Here is a 21548-nt window from a genome sequence, read left to right as displayed (position 1 = left end):
TAGTATTCTTTTTTATTTCAAATACATTACGTTCCAAATAGGACTAGCATCAGTTCATAGATTTAAAAACAAATCTTTACCACGTAAATAAATGTGTTTAGATAATCGAGATAACCATTGAACCTCTTGTATCGCACCGGAAATAACGTGTCTTGTTTTTGCCCAACTCTGAGAGCGTGGAGCGGCGAAGACGCGAGATACGAGTCTCGCGTCTCGCGGATTCACCATGCTCACAGGATACGCGTGACCTCACTATCTTTAGGAAAAATAAGAGACTACTCGAAGTCTGTATTCCGTTCAACCATTTCATAAGAGTGACGCGAGTCTTTCAATTGAGTGAGAAAGGAGCCGTTCCTCACGTTGTAACCCAGTAACTACTGGACTTGTAATGACGTTGTAACCAGTCAATTAATGCGTTGTAATCGGGATAGACCTATTGACAAATCTAGACCTGGGGGAGGGGTGAATGAGTAACTAAATTGCCCATAAGATACGCCATATTGGATTTTGATGAGAATGTTTTTTGGGCCGGGTAAGAGGAAAGGATTTTCCTCCTTTAAAGTATTAGACAGATCAAATAAAACCCGAAAATCCACCGTCCAACTTCCTTCTACTCTGCCTCTGGAAAAAGAGCAACATCGTAGTGTGGAAGATGTGCAACAAGGTGAAGAAGAGGAAGATCCGTGCGCTTTGTGTGATGGTGACCCGCCAGATTCCGACGATGATGTGGTGCCCACTTCCTCCACCAGCTCCTACAAAATGCGCAAGGAAAGGCTCCACAAAAACTGGGAATCCTTGCGATCCACATTGCTGAAGTTCTCTTTTGAAATGGAAGGTTTCGTGCCCCATCAATGTAATTGTGGTAAAACGGTGGAAAGTCGATGCAGGGATTGTAGCTTTACGGCATACTTCTGCCTTGATTGCTGTAATCACCTGCATCAGACCAAACATCATTTTCATCACCCAGAAATAATACAGGTATGCATGACCTTTATAATTATCAATTTTGTTTTTTGCCCAGAAGAGTAACCCGGGTTTAAGAAATTTATTAAGCTTGTCTTTTTTTTATACTGAATTTTTCAGGACGGTGTTTGGAAATTGCACACTGTTCCTGACAGGACATTGAGTAATCCCTATCATTCTTGCTCATTTTCCTACACAAGGGAAATAACGGTTATAGATGAAAGAGGTAAAGCTATCCCTAAAGACCAAACCATGATTGTTGTTCATGTTAATGTAGTCTTGGTATTCACTTTTTGCAGTTATTTAATATATTGTAAACATTTATGTTGTTTTGGTGAGCTTAATTCTAAGGCTATTAAAATATCGGTATAAAGTCAGCAATGTTCTTCCTTGTTGAATATTTTTTTCTGAAGGTGGTCAGCATCTATTGAAGATTCTCTGTTGCACTTGTTTTAGTGTGGCAGAGAGTTTTCTGTTTCAAGGTTTGTGGCCTGCTACGCCAGTGGAACCAACCTTGGCATTCACCACAAGTCTGATGGAATTTACCCTGGCACTTGCGATGGAATGCCAAGTTTCCATTTTTGATCTTGTGAAGGCCTTAGACTTCTACTCCCACCCTCTCATAAAGGTTCGTTATAGGTTTAGCTGTAAACGACTCCATCGTGTGATAGTTATCAGGGTCGGCCAGGGTTTTTGGGTATATGGTATTAAGGGGCTTTTTTAATTCGGGTATATGGTATATTTCAGCTGAAAGATGGGTATACTACTAATTTCGGGTATATAGTAGACTATATAACGCTTTGATTAATTTTAGGTATATTGGGAGAAATCTTGGGTGTTTTGGGGTATTTTGGCAGATCTTTTTCGGGTATACTGGTATACCACTATCCCCCGCTGGCCGACCCTGAATTATTGAGGGCAAAACCAAATAAACCATCACACAAATAATATAGAAATCATGAGATCATAATATATTATTGCTTTAGTATAAATCTTCATGACCTAGCCAAAACTATATCATGATCTCCTTCATAGATACTGAAACTAAACAAATGAAAATACAGTTGAAGCTCTCACACATGTACACCCTCGGGACACGTTAAAAGTGTCTGTAACTGGAGCTGGCCACCTTACAAGAACTGTTCTCATAAGCGGCCACCACCAGAGGTGTAGCCTAGATGTCCGCTTATGAGAACTTTCCCAGCTAACAAATATTTGGAAGACAAAAAATACCACCAAATGAAATATTGCAAACTACACAATGCTATGATAATGGTGAGTGTACAGTACTGTATACTGCAGAATAGAATCCAGTTCCTTCTGCAAGTTCTAAACTTCCAGACTCAAACTGATTACTACTCACTATCTATCACAGAATAGATAAAGGGTAGGGCAGCCAATCAGAGAATAGCATTCGTGATAGATTTACAATAGAACAGATGTAGCAAATTGTTATATTTGTTATTTATTGTTTTAATTGCAGAAAAGGAAGATATATGACCAATTTATTGACAGCTTTGAGGAATTCAGGTGGCTTAACAATTAATGTTTGTGAATTTAGGACTTCCAGCAAACAGTTATCTTGCAGCATCCCAGTTTTATGTGTATAAGACCTTTAGAAGTGTTTTAATGAGTAACTTAGATTGTAGTTAAATGTTTTGGATCAACTTTATCCTTAGTTTAAATTTTATTATCCTTTGTTTCTATGTATGGTAATTTATGGTGATATATGCAGATAACCAGTTTAAAACAAAGAGAACTGAATAAAGTGTTATAAATTTGACACAAAGCATCAACTGATACCTCGGTAGATGGTAATGAAGACCATAGAAATTTGGTCAAGTTAAAAGTTAGGAATACCTTGTGATCAACACAGTTTAGGGTTGTAAAACCATGCAAAGTCTCTTGAGGTGAGCTCCTGTATTCAGTGCATTTGGTGACACCCGGTGTTCTTCAATTTTTTTTTTTAGAATCCAATTCCTTCTGCAAGTTCTAAACTTCCAGACTCAAACTGATTTGCAGAGTTTTTATTTAAGTGGTTATGTTAAAAAATTATTATTTAATACAAAGATAATTCTTGTTACTTTGTTTTGTGAAAAGGAATAAAAACAACCAATATCCCTTTTGATTGAGTTTTACATATAATTAAAAGTATTTTCCAGAAAATATAAGACTACAAGTGAAAGAAGACATTACTCAAATATCTGATTTAATTCTTAGGCCACGATAGTGCAACAAATAATTATCTATTGTCATTAATGCTGGTTCAAAAAATACCATATGGTTTGGTAATTTGAACTCGATAGATGCTTTTATTAGTTTAAAATGCTTATTAGTGTAAACACTGTGCACATTAAAGGTATGTCTCTTTACAACAGGTATCATGTAAAGGCTCTCCAGTGTTTTACTGAAAATGAGGTTTGCCCACTCAGGCGTCCAGTTTGTCCTGCTTGTCCCAAGGTAAAACTTTGAAAACCTCTGCTGCCATTTTCAAAGAACTAAATTCAGATTAATTAAAGTAGTTTTCAATATAGAGATTAAATGTTATGTTGTTGTGCATTTTTAGTTCTCTGTTCATTTGGTTTGTAATATATATTCAGTCTAACAATTCCAGTAGTTTGCAAATGCACAAAATTTAAAGGTTAACACTCTTGCAAATATGCTATATTATCAGATGTTTAGGTGAAGTGCTTCCACACACATATATAGTTGCTGTTTGTTTCATATATATATAATTATTACCCACTATCAATTTTATTAGTGTTCACAAAAAAGGACAAATAACAATTTATAAATAACAAAGACCTGTTTAGATAATTTATGACCTTGTTATGCAGGTTGTATAATTACAACACCTTAAATCCTTTTGTCTACAAAATGTAATGTTATACTTTACAAATTTATTGTCCAATAATTGTCAACAGGAAAATGGTAGAATATTCTTGTCTCTGGATGCCTGTTTTGGGCTGCCTAGAAAAAAGTCTTCTGGTGGAAGTTATCGACCCCCACTCAGTGAAATCATGTTTTTTCACAATCAAGAAAATGTGGATAACTTCATGGCTGCCTATCCTTCAAGTAGAAATGAACCTAACAAGGTGTGTCTTTTTTAATCTCTGCATTAAATTGTCTCTTCTTTTTCTTATTTCTGTGAATTATTCATTACATTCTAAAATAATGTTTGTTGTGGCTATTGACTGATCTTATTATTAATGGATGAATAATTTGATCAATAAAATTAATCATTAAAAATTGATCATTTTTTTTTTACAGCACCTTCATTGTGTTATTGCCATTACTGTTTTTTTTTTCATCTTCCTGTAATTATAGTAGCTGTCAAAATTGCAGTTTATTGTATAAGCTGGTTAGTTCAAGCTGTAACTTGATGTCAGTAAGGGAGTGTTATTCATTACAATAATTAAATATTCATAACTGTATATTTATTTAAATGTAACTAACATTTGAGTGTATTATAGTTTTTATTTTGTGCTCATGTTTAAGGACTGCAGTGATTTCCAGGCTGGTTCTGAAATCCTGTCAAAAGGAAGGTTTGATGCCTTGGATGAAACAGCTATTTCTGGCATAAGCTGCAAACATGGATTTCCCATGAAGTTTTTGAATTTGAAAGGAGGTGAAAGGTATTTAACTGCCATCCCTTTATATCAGATTGATTTTATTCAAAATGTTTTCACTTGTTTTGATTTTTCAGTACCTAAATTAAAGTAAAATAAACTGGAGTGCACTTTACCAGACATTATTATATGACCGTTTCCCACAAGGACTGGGGACTACCGAATTCACGAATTTGATTGGCTGCAATTGATATTGACCGCAGTCTAGATTTTCCCATCTAGACGGGCATCTAGACCGGTTACATTTTATGGTAAAAAAGTTGTAAAGTAAAATACAAAAATATTGCATGACTTCTTTCTTTTAAAAATACTAAAATATTATGGAAGTGACAACAAGCCTGGAGAGAAAAAAAAGGTAAAAAGGACGAGCAAAAACTTTTGCAGATTAAAATTCAGCTCATTGCCGTTCACAAGCAAAATGTCAAGTAGTACGAACCATTTACATTAAACGAGTTAACGGTTTCTCGTTTGGCCGTATAATAAGAGGTAATAATAAGAGGCAAGTATTGCCCTATGTATGTTTGATGGTTTGAAACAGACACAGAAATATTATACTTTCACCATGATGTAGAATGACAATTAAAGGTGGGTTTGAAATAATTTGTTGACTGCCAGAGTTCTACCGACTACTTACATGTATTTCACAACAAAAAAGCTCACTAAAAATATTGCAATAGCTGCCTACTCTTCCCATTTCTGCTTCAAATTATTTATTGTTCCAAAACATCTATTATTTTTGTAGGTTAGGGTATGCTGTCTATTTATTGAAAGACCTTGTAGCAACTAAGGGGAATGGAGTAACAATACATTTCATGTATGACATTTGCTGCCTTTTTGAAAGTCACATCAAGGTAAGCACAGTTTCCCCCCTTTGTAGTTTTATACTTTACAGGGTGTATGTTTTAAATTGGCTTTTGTGGACTGTAAAAATATACCCATGAACAGAAATGCCAGGCAGCTAATTAATGCTAGTTATGATTTCTTCCTCCATTACTGTAGTTTTTTAGAAGTAATAGGACTAACTACAGTGAATATGTTCTTAATTTGCAGAAGCAAAAATTTGGGGACCTTTTAGATGAAGTTGAACTTGGCTGCCCACAGTTTCATGTTTATGGACATGGTGCCAAATGCCAGGTTATTAGAATGCAGTTAAAAATAGCTTGTATATGCAGTGTGATTTCATTGACCTGATGATTAACTATATATTTCTTAGGGTTAATCCCTTAACAATAACATCAAGGTAATGGCCAATAATCCGCCATTCTCTAACAATAGTTTCTTTGTATGATGACTGTGATGATGAAGTTTATGAGTGCTATTAAAATTTTAATCTGCTTACATACATTTTCTTATAAACCACCCTCTAAACAAATAACATAAATAATAATAATAATAATAATGATGATAATAATAATAATAATTATACTTGTAAATTCCATGTGGATATGATCAAATGCATTTCAAAAACAGATATGAAACACAACATAACATCAGAATCCTATCTGGCTGGAGGCAAACCAGTGGCAGGGAGAGGACTTGATCCAAAGACCATCAGATATTAAGTCCAGTGTCCAGTGCCTAGGTAACCACTAGGCCATGCTGCCTCTATAATTGAAATAAGCAATAACTAATTGTTTTGTTATCTATATACTCTGTAGTTGTTGTATAGTCCACGGCGCTTAGAAGGCTGGGGGATGTTTGATGGGGAAGTACTGGAGCGTCTTTGGTCCTACCTTAAGCAGTTCAAGAAAATGACAAAGGAAATGTCTGCAAGTCACAGAGAAGATATTATTTCAGATGCTCTGTTCTATCTTTGTGAAAAACAGAGGTCGAGACTCGGTTAGTAAACCTTGTAAACAACAAAATGGTTCTATTGACTCAAAATGTTAATGGGTTAAAATGAAATGATCTATTTCTTTGCCAAGATCCATTGATTTCAGTTAGAGAATGCTACTAATGTTACCAAACACAATGTTGTAATTATTTTACAGTAAAATGGCATTCATATATGCACTTTAACTACATCTTTACTCCCTTTTTGCTAAAAAGGAGAGTACTGTTGTTGTTTTTCTGTTATTTAATTTTTGTATCTTTTCTTCAATTCAAGTCCTGTTGTTGGTGAAACAGAGGAGGAGAGTGATTGAACTAAAAAAATCTGCTGAGCTGGAGTTAGAAGAAATCAAAAAGAACTCTCCTGGTGTGTTTTTACATTAGAAAATGATTCTTTACTGTTACAGTATCGCATACAGAAGACGAAAAATAATAATTATTAAGAAGCTTTTATATAATTATGTAGAGCACATTAAGCTGCTCATTGCTCTAAGAGTTAAACATTTTTCTGATATTGAACCTTTAAATATTATTGTTCTAGTACCTATTAGAGATGACATGATCGAGGGATGGAAAAATGATGAGGCTGCCATCCTTAAAAAGTCTAAACCTGATGATGGTATGTACATGTATTAGTAAACAAAGTTCTGATGGACCCTCAGTGGTAATCATTTTGCTACCAGCTTTTAGCTCGCTGAATTTGATTTCCAGTCAGCTGTTTTCCTTTTAATTGCATCCATTTTTATGGTTTCAGTTGATTTGGGTCCTCATGGTTGGGTGATACAGTACTTCACTCTTCTGCAGAAGTACTACCTGTCACGGTAGGCCAAAGCTTTGTAATGTGCTCAAGTATCTATTTTTTTCCTTAAACGTAAAACACACCTCATTGATAACGTCACTTTCACTTGATTTAGGGACCAGTTGGCTAGTGATTCTTCAGGAGCGCAGTCACTTCACCTTATTGAAGTGATGAAGAGGTTCGTTCTTTAAAATGCAATAACCCTCCTATTTCATTCAAACATTCATGTCATTTATTTGCTAACCTTCTAAAGCCCTTCCGTCCTTTCGCAACTTGAGCTCCTTTATGAACCCTGTGGTTATAAAAGCTACCTCCTCCTCGTCGCAAGGTCGCGTGGTATACACTTTTTCATAATTTATCCGTTGATGTTGTTGACTGTTTTAAATAACTGGATTTGTATGCTAGTCTATTTTCTAAAATATACTATGCATCTGTATTTAATAAGTTGTGTATTTTGTTGTTCTCTCGTCAGTCTGCATGAACGTCTTCTGAAGATGGAAAAACAGTTCAAAATTCAAACTCGTTGGTCTCCGTCAGATCCACAATACAGGTCCAGTTTGGTGACTTGTGAGGCTGTAAGAGCAAAACAGACCCTGGATCTAATTCTGGTTTCCGGTAGAAGAAGATGGTTTCTTCTTTCCCTAAAAAAGAAATACACAGGTATAAAAAGATCGAACTACGCGCTCTTGACGTGTACTTTTCTTTGTAAAACTTAAAAATGTTAATTGACTTTGTTTACCCATGTAGCAAGAAAGCTCGTTTTTAAGTTTACGTACATGAGATTGAATTGGAATATGGAGGGTTAGTGTCAGCTGAGGGTCAGGAAAAACTGGCGACCCCTTAGAGCAAAGACGACAACCAAGAACGGACTCAACCCACATATCAATTAATAACTTAACTTTTTTATATAACTGTTTCTGTTATAGATGGCCAAGCCCAGGCGAAACGTTTGTGTAAGGGCGTCACCAAAGAGAATACCAATCTGCGCAAGCAGTTAAAAGTATTTAACTCTTCTGTAGACATCCTCCGGCAACATGATTACTCTTCATTTTCCCCTCTTTCATGGGAAGATGTTAGTGACGTCAGCAGTGCCATCTACTCCATCAACATCCCAAACGAAGACGGTGTTCCTGTGTGCATTAAAAGGTCAGCAGTTGATGCGCAGAACTTGATTTCGCGATGTTGGGAGGAGATGAAATATCAAGACGCTGAAATGTCTAACACTATCACTGCATATTTCAACCAATGTCTTGAAATTGAAGGTCGACTCTCTTCGTTGGCAAGTCACCATGAATTTAAAGATTCTAACAATCTCAAAGGTCTTTATTCCATCCATACAAAGCAACTGTACGATGAGCGTGTGCGACTTTTTGGTGCTTGTAATATGTTTAAAAAGTTTATCACACCTTCTCCAGAAGTTAGTAATTACATGGTTGACAATGTCCAGGAAGTCAATGTACTCGATTTCTGGAATGCAGGCGAAGAGTTTGAAAGTGATGAAGATGATGACAATGATAGTGATGTTGAAGTGTGACTATTTGTATTACGTATTCGGACAAGGATTACTGACTATTTGTAATAAGTACCGTAGTTTTGACAAGTCTGTATATGATCTAAGGCTAGACAACATTCTCATTTCTGGAGCATTAAACAAATGTTCCTATGTACTGTTTTTGTCTTGGTTCACTGATAACATTTACAGAATTCGACTTGAAATCGTGGGAAATATGATGCTTGAGAAAGTAATACCTAACAACGCAGTGCAACTATAATTTAGTACCAACGTAAAATCATCGACAAATTGCGTACTCTATGATTGGTCACAAGTTGTAGCGCGCACAATTTCTTTAACATTATATAAAAGAAATAAAAACTTGTCCTCCTGTATTGTTGTGTTGTATAAGTACTTGGGAATTTTTAAGAACACTCCATGCATTTTTATCATGTTCCCAAGCTGACTTAATTCCTGCTTGCTTAGCTTAACAATGCACTCGTATGGGGATATAATGTCTTTCTTTGAAATCCAATGTGCAGCAAAAATGACTGTAATCAATCGTGTGACAAATATTAACAACGTTTTTCGGATAACGAGTCAAAGAGTGAGAATTTTTTAGCTAATATTTGTGAATAAGACACTGCAAGCAGCGCTAGGCCCTGTTTATATGAAGGAGAGTTGTCCCTGGTAGGAGGGTTACCCTCCATACCAAACCATCTTTACAGAGCGTTTATATGAAAAGAGTTGTTCTTACTGACCGAGTCAAAGTCGATCTTGCATAATTACTTGGAGCTCGTTTAAATATTCAAATCCTCATTTCTCCTTCCTTTAAGTTCCTTTCGTTTACTCCGCTACTGTTACCTTTGCTGAGTTAAATTTTATGTTAACAATATAAATTTGCCCTTGAAAACCTATATTCTAGCAATTATGTTAAACTTGGCACGCGAGAAGTTGTCTCGGGAAGGCGAGACAAAGAGTTTAAAGGAAAAAAGAGTTGGCTCGCCCCCAGGGTTACGCTTCCTTCAACGCGAGTGACCCTCCACCCAGGGTCACCCTGCCCCCCGAGACAACTTCGCGTTTTCTCATGTCAACGGTTCGCTGCTATTTATAAAGAAGTGCATTAAAAGTTCTGTCGCCTGGAATGGCCTTACTTACTTACTTTCCTTACTTAAAGACTGCAATTTTACCCTCAATTGGCCATTTAAAAACGAGCAGAGGACTGGGCACGAGCATATTTTCTCTTCGGTACAAACATTCAATCATCTGAAAGACCATCCAAAAATTAGTAAATTCACCAAATTTGACGGTTATTGGTTTACACCCAAAGGCATGGTACACTTAGTATGGATTGGAGGGACAGGCGTCCTCCAATCCATACTAAGCCCTCTTATTTTAAAAGTGTACCATGCCTTTGTGTTTAAACCAATAACCATCAAATTTGGTAAATTTACTAATTTTTGGATGCTCTTCCCGATGACATGCCTCGTTTTCAATCAAATCGATACTGAAGGTTGGTACAAAGAAAAAATATGTTCGTACCCGCTCGTCTTTGAAATGCCCAATTTCTCGAACTTCTCGATTTCTCAAACCAAGTTTCCTCAAGGGACTGAAAAACGGGGTGAATTTTGTAAATTTAACATAATAGGCGCTATATCCTATACCCGGCATATCAGCTCTTCACCCCGATTTTACTGTATTTCAAAGGGAAACTAAAAAATGGGGTGAATTTTGTAAATTTAACATATTAAGCGCTTTGTCCTATACCCGGCATATCAACTCTTCACCCCGATTTTACTGTATTTGAAAGGGAAACTAAGAAATGGGGTGAATTTTGTAAATTTAACATATTAAGCGCTTTGTCCTATACCCGGCATATCAACTCTTCACCCCGATTTTACCGTATTTCAAAGAGAAACTAAAAAATGGAGTGAATTTTGTGAATTTAACATACTAAGCGCTATATCCTATACCCGGAATATCAACTCTTCACCCCGCTTTTACTGTATTTCAAAGGAGAAACTAAAAATGGGGTGAATTTTGTGAATTTAACATACTAAGCGCTATGTCCTATACCTGGAATATCAACTCTTCACCCCGATTTGACTGTTTTTCAAAGAGAAACTGAAAAATGGGGTGAATTTTGTGAATTTAACATACTAAGCGCTATGTCCTATACCCGGCATATCAACTCTTCACCCCGATTTTACCGTATTTCAAAGAGAAACTAAAAAATGGGGTGAATTTTGTGAATTTAACATACTAAGCGCTATATCCTATACCCGGAATATCAACTCTTCACCCCGCTTTTACTGTATTTCAAAGGAGAAACTAAAAATGGGGTGAATTTTGTGAATTTAACATACTAAGCGCTATGTCCTATACCTGGAATATCAACTCTTCACCCCGATTTTACTGTATTTCAAAGAGAAACTAAAAAATGGGGTGGATTTTGTGAATTTAACATACTAAGCGCTATGTCCTATACCCGGCATATCAACTCTTCACCCCGATTTTACTGTATTTCAAAAAGAAACTAAAAAATGGGGTGAATTTTGTAAATTTAACATACTAAGCGCTTTGTCCTATACCCGGCATACCAGCTCTTCACCCCGATTTTGCTGTATTTTAAAGGGAAACTAAAAAATGGGGTGAATTTTGTAAATTTAACATACTAAGTGCTATATCCTATACCCGGCATATCAACTCTTCACCCCGATTTTACTGTATTTCAAAGGGGAAACTAAAAAATGGGGTGAATTTTGTAAATTTAACATACTAAGCGCTATGTACTATACCCGGCATACCAACTCTTCACCCCGATTTTACTGTATTTCAAAAAGAAACTAAAAAATGGGGTGAATTTTGTAAATTTAACATACTAAGCGCTATGTTCTCTACCTGGCTAACCAACTATTCACCTCGATTTTACTGTATTTCAAAAAGAAACTAAAAAATGGGGTGGATTTTGTGAATTTAACATACCAAGCGCTATGTCCTATACCTGGCTAACCAACTATTCACCCCGATTTTACTGTATTTCAAAAAGAAACTAAAAAATGGGGTGAATTTTGTGAATTTAACACACTAAGCGCTATATCGTATACCCGGCATATCAACTCTTCCCCCCGATTTTACTCTATTTCAAAAAGAGGCTGAAAAATGGGGTAGACACAAAAACAGACTGAAAAATGGGGTGAATTTAGTGAATTCAAGGGCTTTCCAGCACTGTCTGCAATTTTCAAGGACTTTTAAGGCCGTGAATTTTTATTTTGACATTCAAGGATTTTCAAGGACTTTCAAGGTGAGTGCGAACCCTGTCACTATTGTATAGAGACGCATGGGGGCGTGGTGGACAAATTGTCACGGTATGCGCTGGACCAAAAAATATACCTTATGCCGGGTTAGTATGCACTGGGCCCAAAAAATAGCTCTTGTAAGGGCACTGCGTTATGTTCTTGGGCAAGACACTTAACCTTTACTATGTCTCTCTTCAGTAAATGGGAACCGGTGTATTAACTGCTGGGGTAGGGGGAGGGGGTGACCCTGAAATGGACTAGCATCCAGGGGAGAGTCGAAAACACTGGCCGTACTGTTAAGTATCTTCTGAAGACGTAGCATTGGAACATACATTGTCTTATGTACATCATACGCTAAAACGCATCAAAAAGTTCATTTTAATATATCTCGGCTATCCTATTTATTGATATGTACAGTGATTTATTAGAGTGTGTAGTAGCAAGTGACAGTGGAGGATCCTTCGTTCCTATCCTAATCATGATTTTGCATTTTAAATAGAATATAAGTCAGCAAGATGTAACAGATTAGTATCGACTAAGAGAACACAAAATCATGAGAAAAGGAAACGATAAACAGACTTATGAATTACAACTTTGGTTATCTCATTCCATGCAAACTGCATTTTTTCTTTACAATAGGGAATTTACGCAACCACAACAGCGTTGGCAACGAGAACATCGCTTAAGAGAAGGGGAGGAAGAACACTGCAGGGCAAAGACCTGCACATGTGTTTTGCAATCTGCTAAACTGTACAAAGAAACAACACGAATAACCTCAAATAAAGCTTTATGTCTTTGTCAGCACCATTCTATGAATGTAAATAGTTTCAAGAGTCTCAATGAAATTTCCAGAAGGAAAGGTTAGCCTCCCACATTGCATTTTCGTTGTCGTCCTCTGTGTGGTTGCTTAACTTTACAGTGAACCGTTACATACACCTTATTGGATGGTTTAACATATAATACGCGCGGGTATCGAGCTAAATGTCCGGACGTATTACATGTTAAACCATCCAATAAGGGATTTATGATTTCATTATTGCGCCATTTTCTAGCATTTTGGCACCTAGTTTTTGAAATACAACCTCCATCGCCTGAGAATCTTATCGATCTTATGAAGCGTGCGCGAATGGCGAAAACAACACAAACAAAAAGAATTAAATGTCCTCGCAAGTTTCCTTCTGTTGAGTTAAAAAAATGCGTTCCCGTCGAAAGGTCGTCGCTTAAAAGTCAAGCGTAAAGGACGTAAACAAGTCAATTTTGATCCCTTTTGTCCAACCATTTTGTTGCTCTACGCTTTCCGTCCGTATTTGCTCTGTTCTAAAACAGTCAAACCGGGGCATTACAGGCTCATGATTTGCGCGTTCTCATGTCCAAATATGGTAAAATGGCGCAATAGTGGAATCATAATGTTTTCACTTTCTACTTCGTAGCTGTCTCTCCCTGGACATTATTGTCCCGGGAGAGACAAACTTGTCGGGATGAAGGGCATCCTTTAAACCCTGCGTCTCCGAAAGGTTTTGTTTCGGCCGGGCAGTTTGCAGAGCTTCTCGTCGCGGTTGGATGTAAGCAGTCGGCCAGGCGACAAAACTCCCTTCTTCTACTTCCCCAGAATGGGTGGGATATTCTTGCCATGGCTCCACTTTTCCCTTTGACAAGATATCCTGTATCATCACTGCGGCCCATCCGGTTTTCAGTGCCCGGCCGTGTACCATGGCTTGAGCAGTTACAACACCCCGACAAACGAGTTTGTTGGAGTTGTCAAACAGCTCAACTTCATTACCTAAACCAGACAAAGAAGTATAAATTAAATTGACTGAATTGCTCAAATAAAATGCTAAGTATAGTGACTAAAAGACAGCAGTTTCCTATTGGTGTCACTATGATTGTCCAGTCAGATTAAAAGCCGGAAAAATCAAGTTCAAAAATATAAATATATAATTAAAAACAAACACACAGGAACACACGAGCAGTGATAAGTACGGCGTTTTTTAAAATCAAATCGTTATTGTGTTGTAGTTCTGTCTATCACCGATGAACTATATTTTGTGTGTGTGTGTGTGGGTGTGTGAGAGTTTGAGCCATACACATGAATAAAACACACCTTCACTGGCACCAGTGGAAGTGTCAGGCTGCGTCTGAGGTGCAGTCCCCTGTGACGTACCAGGTCCATTTTTTGGATTAACCTCTGCACCTAAACACCGAGAAGAAGAAAACGGTTTTGAAATCAAGCCTTCGTCCAATGTAGTGATCATAATGTGGCTTTTATAGAAGTCATATTCCTTTTGTTTGCAATGTTTATTGTTATAACTTGATTGCTTGTATTTGAATATCAGTCTTTCTCAGTAGTATTTTGTTTCATTGTATTATTATATCGGGTTCCAATATACAGTATATAATTACCACATCAGAACAATATACTAGTCAGAATAACTTAGGTGAGTAACTTTAAAAATAAAATCTACTCGCTCTTTTCTGAGAGTAATGTTAATGTCCTTACGATGCAGTGTATCTACGCGTTCGACTTAAAAAGCTAGGTGAGGACAATTTCTAATATACACATTTTTTCTTATAAGAACGTATAATTTTCGAGTTGAGGCTAAAAGAAAAAAAGGGCAACTACCTTGATGATGTTCGAGGAAAAATCGCGAATAACCGGCGAGAAATCAGACGGAATTCTGATGTACACTCTATTTTTTTCTTATAAGAACATTTAATTTTGGAGCTGAGGCTGAACGTTCTTATACTTTTAGTTTTGCGGTTTAAGGCTGAAAACGTTCAAGATGTTCTTAAATTTACATGGTATAGTATTGTACCACCGTGTACTACAAACTCCAAGCTGAAAGAAATACACGGTCAACTACCTTGGTTAATCCCCGCCTCAACGTTCTTACAAAGAAGGTTCTTTTAAAAAAAGAGAGTGATTACCTGATTTCTGAGAAGTTTTCTTCTTCTTTTGCTCCTTCTTTTTCTTCGCTTTTTTTTCTTCCTGCTCAGCCATCTGTGCTTTGCCTGTTGATTTTTAACATTGTCAACACCAAAACCATACATTGTCAAATACTTTCCATACATTAAATTAATATATTAAATTACTACCCTAGCTTCGAGGCTTGGGGTAAAACGAAAGAAATGATTTATACCAAGAGAGGGTTATCCGTGTTTATACATGCCCCAACCTCGATGCGACATGATATTTCTTTTTTTTTCCACCGAGCCGCGAAGCAAAATTATAATTTTGACATAGAGCTGTTTTGAATTCACTTAAGTGTCGAAAGTAAATTCGCGTTTGCTTTGGTTTTGCATTTCCACGCTTAGTGATTGGTTTAAAAATCTCGATCCACTTTCTCGGGCAATCAGATGTAATAAACCACTTCGCGTCAAAAACATGTATTCCTTTTAGTTTTGCCTGGTTCACTGGATTACCATTGTCCTTTGTGATTGGTCAGAGCGATTACTTTGATTTCAGTTTTTACGACACTAAATTGAAAACTGCTCTTGCTATGGAAAATTGCCTATTCGATGTTGCTATTACCTACTTACTTAATTTATTCACCATGGTAGAGACCACGTAATTGGTGAATGTGGCGTCCTCTGCCATATCCGACATTTGGGGAGAGTACAGCCTCTCGGGAGCGGTCGCGCAGTACCCAAGCCAAACGGAAGGGCACCCCAGTTGATCGAGTCTTTGCATCTGTTGACCAAATGAAACAAAATTAGAGAGTAATACGCAACAACTTAACTTTATTTCTTGCAAACATTTTTTTAATTAAACAATTAATCGTTTTTTGTACTTGACGGCTTTTATGTCGACACGAATAATACCAAGGATAACAGACATACAGAGTATCAGTAGTTCTTGTTTGCCTTCAAAGGAAAGCTCGAGGACATACAACGAACTCACTATTCACTATTATAAATATATAATTTGAGTAAATGTTTATCAGTATCATACCTACATTGCGTTTAATAAGTTACTAGGAATTACATTAAAGAGAAACTAGTAAGCGAGACAAAGACGGATCCGATAAAATATAATTCCTCAGTTTAACCTTTGGAGTGCGACTCAGTGTCGTACTCCATTTCGGCTGAAAAGCTTCCAACACACCAGCCATTCTTCGCGATTTCCAGCTATAATTGGCGTACACTTTTTTAAAACACAGTCAACGATAAGGACAATCTAGGAGTGATTACTTACGTTAGAATCTATGTTGGCAACAAGCTTTTTAATCAGTTGTTGCCTTGGGATGCGGGAGTCTGATGGATCGCCAGAGTTTTGCTCCTCTGCTTTTTTGTGAAGGCTTTCCTTTTCGGCATCGTCTAACAGTCTGTACTCAATGTTAGCCTGCTTTTGAACAGCGCCAGGGCCATGCCCATCGGCTAACATCTTATGAGCTTAATAAAGAAATGATACAATTACGCGTTAGATAACTCGTGTGTGAATTTTATGTTTAATGTAATTCACTTGAAATGACCAATGAAATTACCACGGTCATACATTCAGTTGTTTTGTACTGAATCGCACAAAGTGCGCAACAGCATCATCCCAAAAAATGTTTTTGTCTGTGTCTTGTATGAGTGCTTTGATCTAAAAATGATAAAAAATAACTTCACACTAATTAATTCCATTCTTTTCTACCTAATTTAACATCTATATACGCCTATACCCAAATGCAGTAACATTCATGTTAGTATTAAAATATGCCGTAATAAATCAATTTGCAGCGTATAGTTACATACATAAACAGAACACGTACCTTTTTCGCTGGACAGAAACGAACTCTTAAATACAGAGTATCCAGATTTCTTCCTTTTTTTACCCAGCACGTACTTTTGGGCACCATTATCTGGGTCTCTTGGTCCCCTTTTTGTCGCTAATCCACGCCTCTTTCGTTCATTTCCAATCCAATACTTTGAGATATAAAATAACGCATAAGTCAATGGAGTTAAAATATCTCAGGAAAAGTGCATCTTAAATGGTAATTCCAGTGTGTGTAAAACTCATACTAGCAAGGGTATTCAAGCTTGCGGGCTGATTTTCCTTATCATTAATGTGTGGCACATATAGTATATGAGTTCAGTTACCATGGACGAATTATCCAATCATATAAGGAATTCTAATACTGATACCATAGGTATTTTTAATAGTTCAAGTAAACATGCTAACTTGTTAGGAAGAGTATGCTGCTCAAGGTTAGTTTATATCAACTATCCTAACATACCTTGATTGTTTTCTCTGTTAAACCAGTGGCTTGCACCACTTCCGATAGCTTCTTCTTGTCACCTACACTATTCAGCCCAGCCTCCCACAATTCACGTAAATGATTAAGTTGTTCTGCACTTAATTTGGTAGGTGGCATCTAAAACAGAATAATGGGATGATCGTAATTAACACACAAATTATTGGATTGCACAGAATGAAATAATTGTAGCACAAACATATAAGTGGATTGTAATGAGATCACTGAAAATAAAACACAACTTTGAGTGGATTGTAATGAGATTATGATCATAATTCAATAATTACTATATTGTAGTATGGTATGAAATTATTGGATTGCAACTTAATTATTGTAACCCATAAATTATTGGACGGTCATACAATTATTGTAACTCACAAATAACTGGATTGCTATGAAATAATTGTAATCCACAATTTATTAAAGTGTTATGAGATGATTGTAACCCACAAATAATATTGGATTGTAATGAGATGGTTGTAATTCAAAAATTATTGGATTGTAATAAGATGATTGAACTCTGCAAGTTATCGGATTGTAATGAGATGATTGTAATCCACAAATTATTGCATTGTAATAGGATTATTGTAATCCACAAATAATTGGATTGCATTGAGATGATTTTAACCCACAAATTATTGGATTGTAATAGATGATTAAAACCCACAAATTATTGGATTGTAATAAGATGATTAAAACCCACAAATTATTGGATTGTAATAAGATGATTAAAACACACCAATTTTTGGATTGTAATGAGATGATTGTAACCCACAAATTATTGGATTGTATTGAGGGGATTGTAACCCACAAATTATTGGATTGTAATGAGATGATTGTAACCCACAAATTATTGGATTGTATTGAGGGGATTGTAACCCACAAATTATTGGATTGTAATAAGATGACTAAAACACACAAATCATTGGATTGTAAGGGAGGTGGTCAAAACAAGTGAACTTGATTAGGACCCGCCTTGACTAAGGGTGGAGAGGCTATACCAGACACAACCAATCTTTTGAACCTGATAGAGTACATGTTATTAACTTGAAAATTTGAGATAAGATGTTCATTGTTTGTGTGCATGAAGCTTGCATTAACAGGCAAACTGCACAAAGACATTTAAATCTTTTTACCTATTTTTCACCATGAGAGACAGGGGGCTATTCAAAGGAGACACTATAATTTTTGATGGGGAAGGGGGGGGGGGAGGTTAGAAAAGACACCACCAGTCTTTCATTGGAGTGGTGGGTCCTGTCTGTGTATAACAGTTTTGACCAGCTCCCTAATAAGGTGATTAAAACACACCAATTTTTGGAATTGTAATGAGATGATTGTAACCCACAAATTATTGGATTGTATTGAGGTGATTGTAACCCACAAATTATTGGATTGCATTGAGGTGATTGTAACCCACAAGTTATTGGATTGTAATAAGATGATTGTAACCCACAAATTATTGGATTGTATTGAGGTGATTGTAACCCACAAATTATTAACTACTTAATAACCGCGCTCGAGGGCTTTACTGTCAAATTCCAGACTGAGGGATGATATTTTTGATTTATCAAAAATTTCAGCCAGAAGTCTGGAATTTTACAGTAAAGCCCGAGCAAACAAGGTTATTAAGTTGTTTATTATATGGCTTCAGATAGGCAAAGCCGAAATAGAGAGAACTTCTACATTTTCCGTCGCAATTTTGCTTGAATAATAAAATTGAGAAAAGAAAACTTCTTCAGAACGCATAGTTAAAGAGGAGATGCGTGTTTTGTTCAATTTCTTGCTCTGACTTTTAACGAAGTTTCTTTCAGCAAAAGTCACTAAGTTTGCTAGGTTTTGTAAACAAAAACCGTGGTGGGAAAAATCTGTAATGCCTGTGGGCGTTTACCGGAGGAGTACGGACCGCTAATTAACCAATCAGAGCACGTGTACTATCGCAGCCATATAATAATGTGTTGTATTGTATTGAGGTGATTGTAACCCACAAATTATTGGATTGTAATGAGATGATTGTAACCCACAAATTATTGGATTGTATTGAGGTGATTGTAACCCACAAATTATTGGATTGTATTGAGATGATAATGTAATACAAAAATTAATTTAGATTGTATTGGAATTATCGTAACCCAGGTCCATGGTCCACTGTTGTGGACCCAGTCCATGTACCACCTTGTCAGGGACTGTGAAGGTTCATGGACCATATCACTGATGGGCATGATCCCATTGGACTACTCTGGCCTGATAGGCTACTTCGAGCCTGATTTTCTTTTAACACACTGCGATTCCTGCAGTTTATACGTATAAGATGCTTGCGTTCAGACTGGATTCCTTATCAGTATTGGCAAGTGTTTCTTAAAGCTAATGTTTTCTACAATGAATCCAAGTGAACAGCACTTTGTCTTTTGCATCCCAAAAGCTATATTATAACTATACTCTTTCCATCTTATTGTACTTGCCATGGAATCATTATTGTTTGAAAAGTAATAAGTGAAAAACTTTAGGAAATACTAAGACTTCAATTGCCAGCAAAATCCTTAAAATACATAAGGTATAGAAGGAAGCATATATAATGGTTGGATTGCAATGAGATGACTGTAACCCACAAACCATTGAATTGTACTGAGATGATCCACAAATTATTGGATTGTAATAAAATGATTGTAATCCACAAATTATTGAATTGTAATGAGATGATTGTAATCCAAAAATTATTTACGTAATAACCATGTGCACCATGCGCAATGGCTTTACTGTAAAATTCCAGACTGAGGGATGAAATGTTTGCTTTATGGACTGAGCCTCTGGGTACGGTCCATAAAGCAAAAATTCAGCCCGAAGTCTGTTAAGTTATTTATTATATGCCTTCACATAGGCAAAGCAAGTGGAATAGAGAGAACATCTACATTGCCTATCATTTACGTCACAATTTCATCAGGGTAATAAACTTATGAAGAAAATCTTCTTCAGAACTCATATTTAAAGAAGAGATACATGTTTTGTTCAATGTTCAATTTTGTCTTTTTTCAATGAAGTTTCTTTCAGGGAAAGTCACTAAGTTCACTAGGTTTTGTGGGGGGAAAAATCTGTAATGCCCATAAGCAATTACCGGGGGATTCTGGACCCCTAATTAACCAATCAGAGTGCACGTACTATCGCAGCCATATAATAATGGTTGTAATGAGATGATTGTAACCCACAAATTATTGCATTGTAAGGAAATAATTGTAATCCACAAATTTTTGGATTGTTATGAGATAATAGCATTCACAAATGATTGAATTTAAATTAGATAATTGTAATCCACAAATTATTGGATGGTGATGAGATGATTGTAACCCATAAATTATTGGATTGTAATGCAAATATTGTAATCCACAAATAATTGGATTGTAATGAGATGAATGTAATCCACATTTTGGTTTTCTCCTCGGGTACCGGTACACAAGAGCCGATACAAAAGACCAAAAAATACATAAAAGCTAACCAATGACTCCTAAACAAAGAAAATACAATGGTTATTCCTTTACGCACCGGTACAGCACCGGTGCACGAGGACAACTAGACAGTTCATCAGTTATCTGGAATGCGATGGATCGTTGTGGGACTATATATTAATACACATAAACATGCTAAATGTGACTTTATTTGTAGATTGGAATTTTTATTTTCAGTTCTCGAAATGACAATAATCTTAAATATAAAATAACTGTCATGATATTCATTGTAACTGATGGCGAGATGACTGTTAAGCCGCACATGCATGAATCACTATTGTGAATACTGGTACTTGTAGCCCGCAAATAGATGGCTCTCATTAATATAAATGAGATGCACGATTACTGGATTATAAAATATTGTGATGGTTTGCTTACCTATCGACCCGTGAATTTTTGAGAGGTAAATAAAGGCTTAGAAATATTTATAACTTATCGATCATATCCGATCATCAAATCATCAGACAAGTGCCTCGAACATTAAACAAAGTAGAATACCTTTTATTATTAGTGATACTCACCTTGAAAATGATCGATAAACCAAATTTACGACCAGAAAGGTGTCGGCTAATTGCACAGATAAAGCGTGTGAGCTTGCAAATAAAGGAAAAATATATCTCTTCTGAATCGATCGATCCGAATTAGCGCGCCAGTGATACGTAGATTACACACGACATTTTAGCTACTCATTCACCCCTCCCCCAGGTCTAGATTTGTCAATAGGTCTATCCTGATTACAACGCATTAATTGACTGGTTACAACGTCATTACAAGTCCAGTAGTTACTGGGTTACAACGTGAGGAA

At 36.4% G+C, this 21548-nt stretch overlaps 2 protein-coding genes and 1 long non-coding RNA gene across 7 annotated transcripts; 2 read left to right on the top strand and 1 right to left on the bottom strand.

Moving 5' to 3' along the window:
* Positions 1–324: 324 nt before the first annotated feature.
* On the top strand, positions 325–9108 carry LOC149048736 (uncharacterized). 5 transcript variants are annotated; one of them, XM_089202117.1, is made up of 16 exons: positions 325–978; positions 1084–1189; positions 1377–1591; positions 2447–2493; positions 3342–3423; positions 3888–4058; positions 4462–4598; positions 5335–5443; positions 5643–5726; positions 6251–6431; positions 6700–6789; positions 6964–7041; positions 7177–7243; positions 7337–7399; positions 7694–7881; positions 8148–9108. In XM_089202117.1, the coding sequence occupies exons 1-16, from the start codon at positions 511–513 to the stop codon at positions 8753–8755; spliced, it is 2694 nt and encodes an 897-aa protein (XP_089058243.1). In that variant the 5' UTR covers positions 325–510; the 3' UTR covers positions 8756–9108. The 5 variants fall into 5 exon arrangements, with proteins under 5 accessions (XP_089058243.1, XP_089058244.1, XP_089058245.1 ...); XM_089202119.1 differs by having other exon boundaries at positions 351–978; positions 1420–1591; XM_089202118.1 differs by lacking the exon at positions 7337–7399.
* A 3273-nt stretch (positions 9109–12381) lies between these two features.
* On the bottom strand, positions 12382–21548 carry LOC149048734 (uncharacterized). Its single transcript, XM_089202125.1, has 8 exons — positions 21265–21548; positions 17229–17366; positions 16764–16917; positions 16205–16401; positions 15550–15700; positions 14938–15021; positions 14114–14203; positions 12382–13792 (listed from the first exon to the last, which is right to left on the bottom strand). Exons 2-8 carry the CDS (start codon positions 17364–17366, stop codon positions 13425–13427), a joined length of 1182 nt encoding a protein of 393 aa, XP_089058251.1. The 5' UTR covers positions 21265–21548; the 3' UTR covers positions 12382–13424.
* On the top strand, positions 17731–20197 carry LOC149048735 (uncharacterized). The gene is made up of 2 exons (XR_016185354.1): positions 17731–18648; positions 19380–20197. It is a non-coding gene; the product is annotated as an uncharacterized LOC149048735 (long non-coding RNA).

Source organism: Pocillopora damicornis, chromosome 3, assembly GCF_964200805.1.
Source record: "Pocillopora damicornis chromosome 3, jaPocDami1.2, whole genome shotgun sequence".
NCBI lineage: Eukaryota > Metazoa > Cnidaria > Anthozoa > Scleractinia > Pocilloporidae > Pocillopora > Pocillopora damicornis.
Note: the sequence above shows the minus strand (reverse complement) of the source record. Positions and strands in the feature narration are given on the sequence as shown.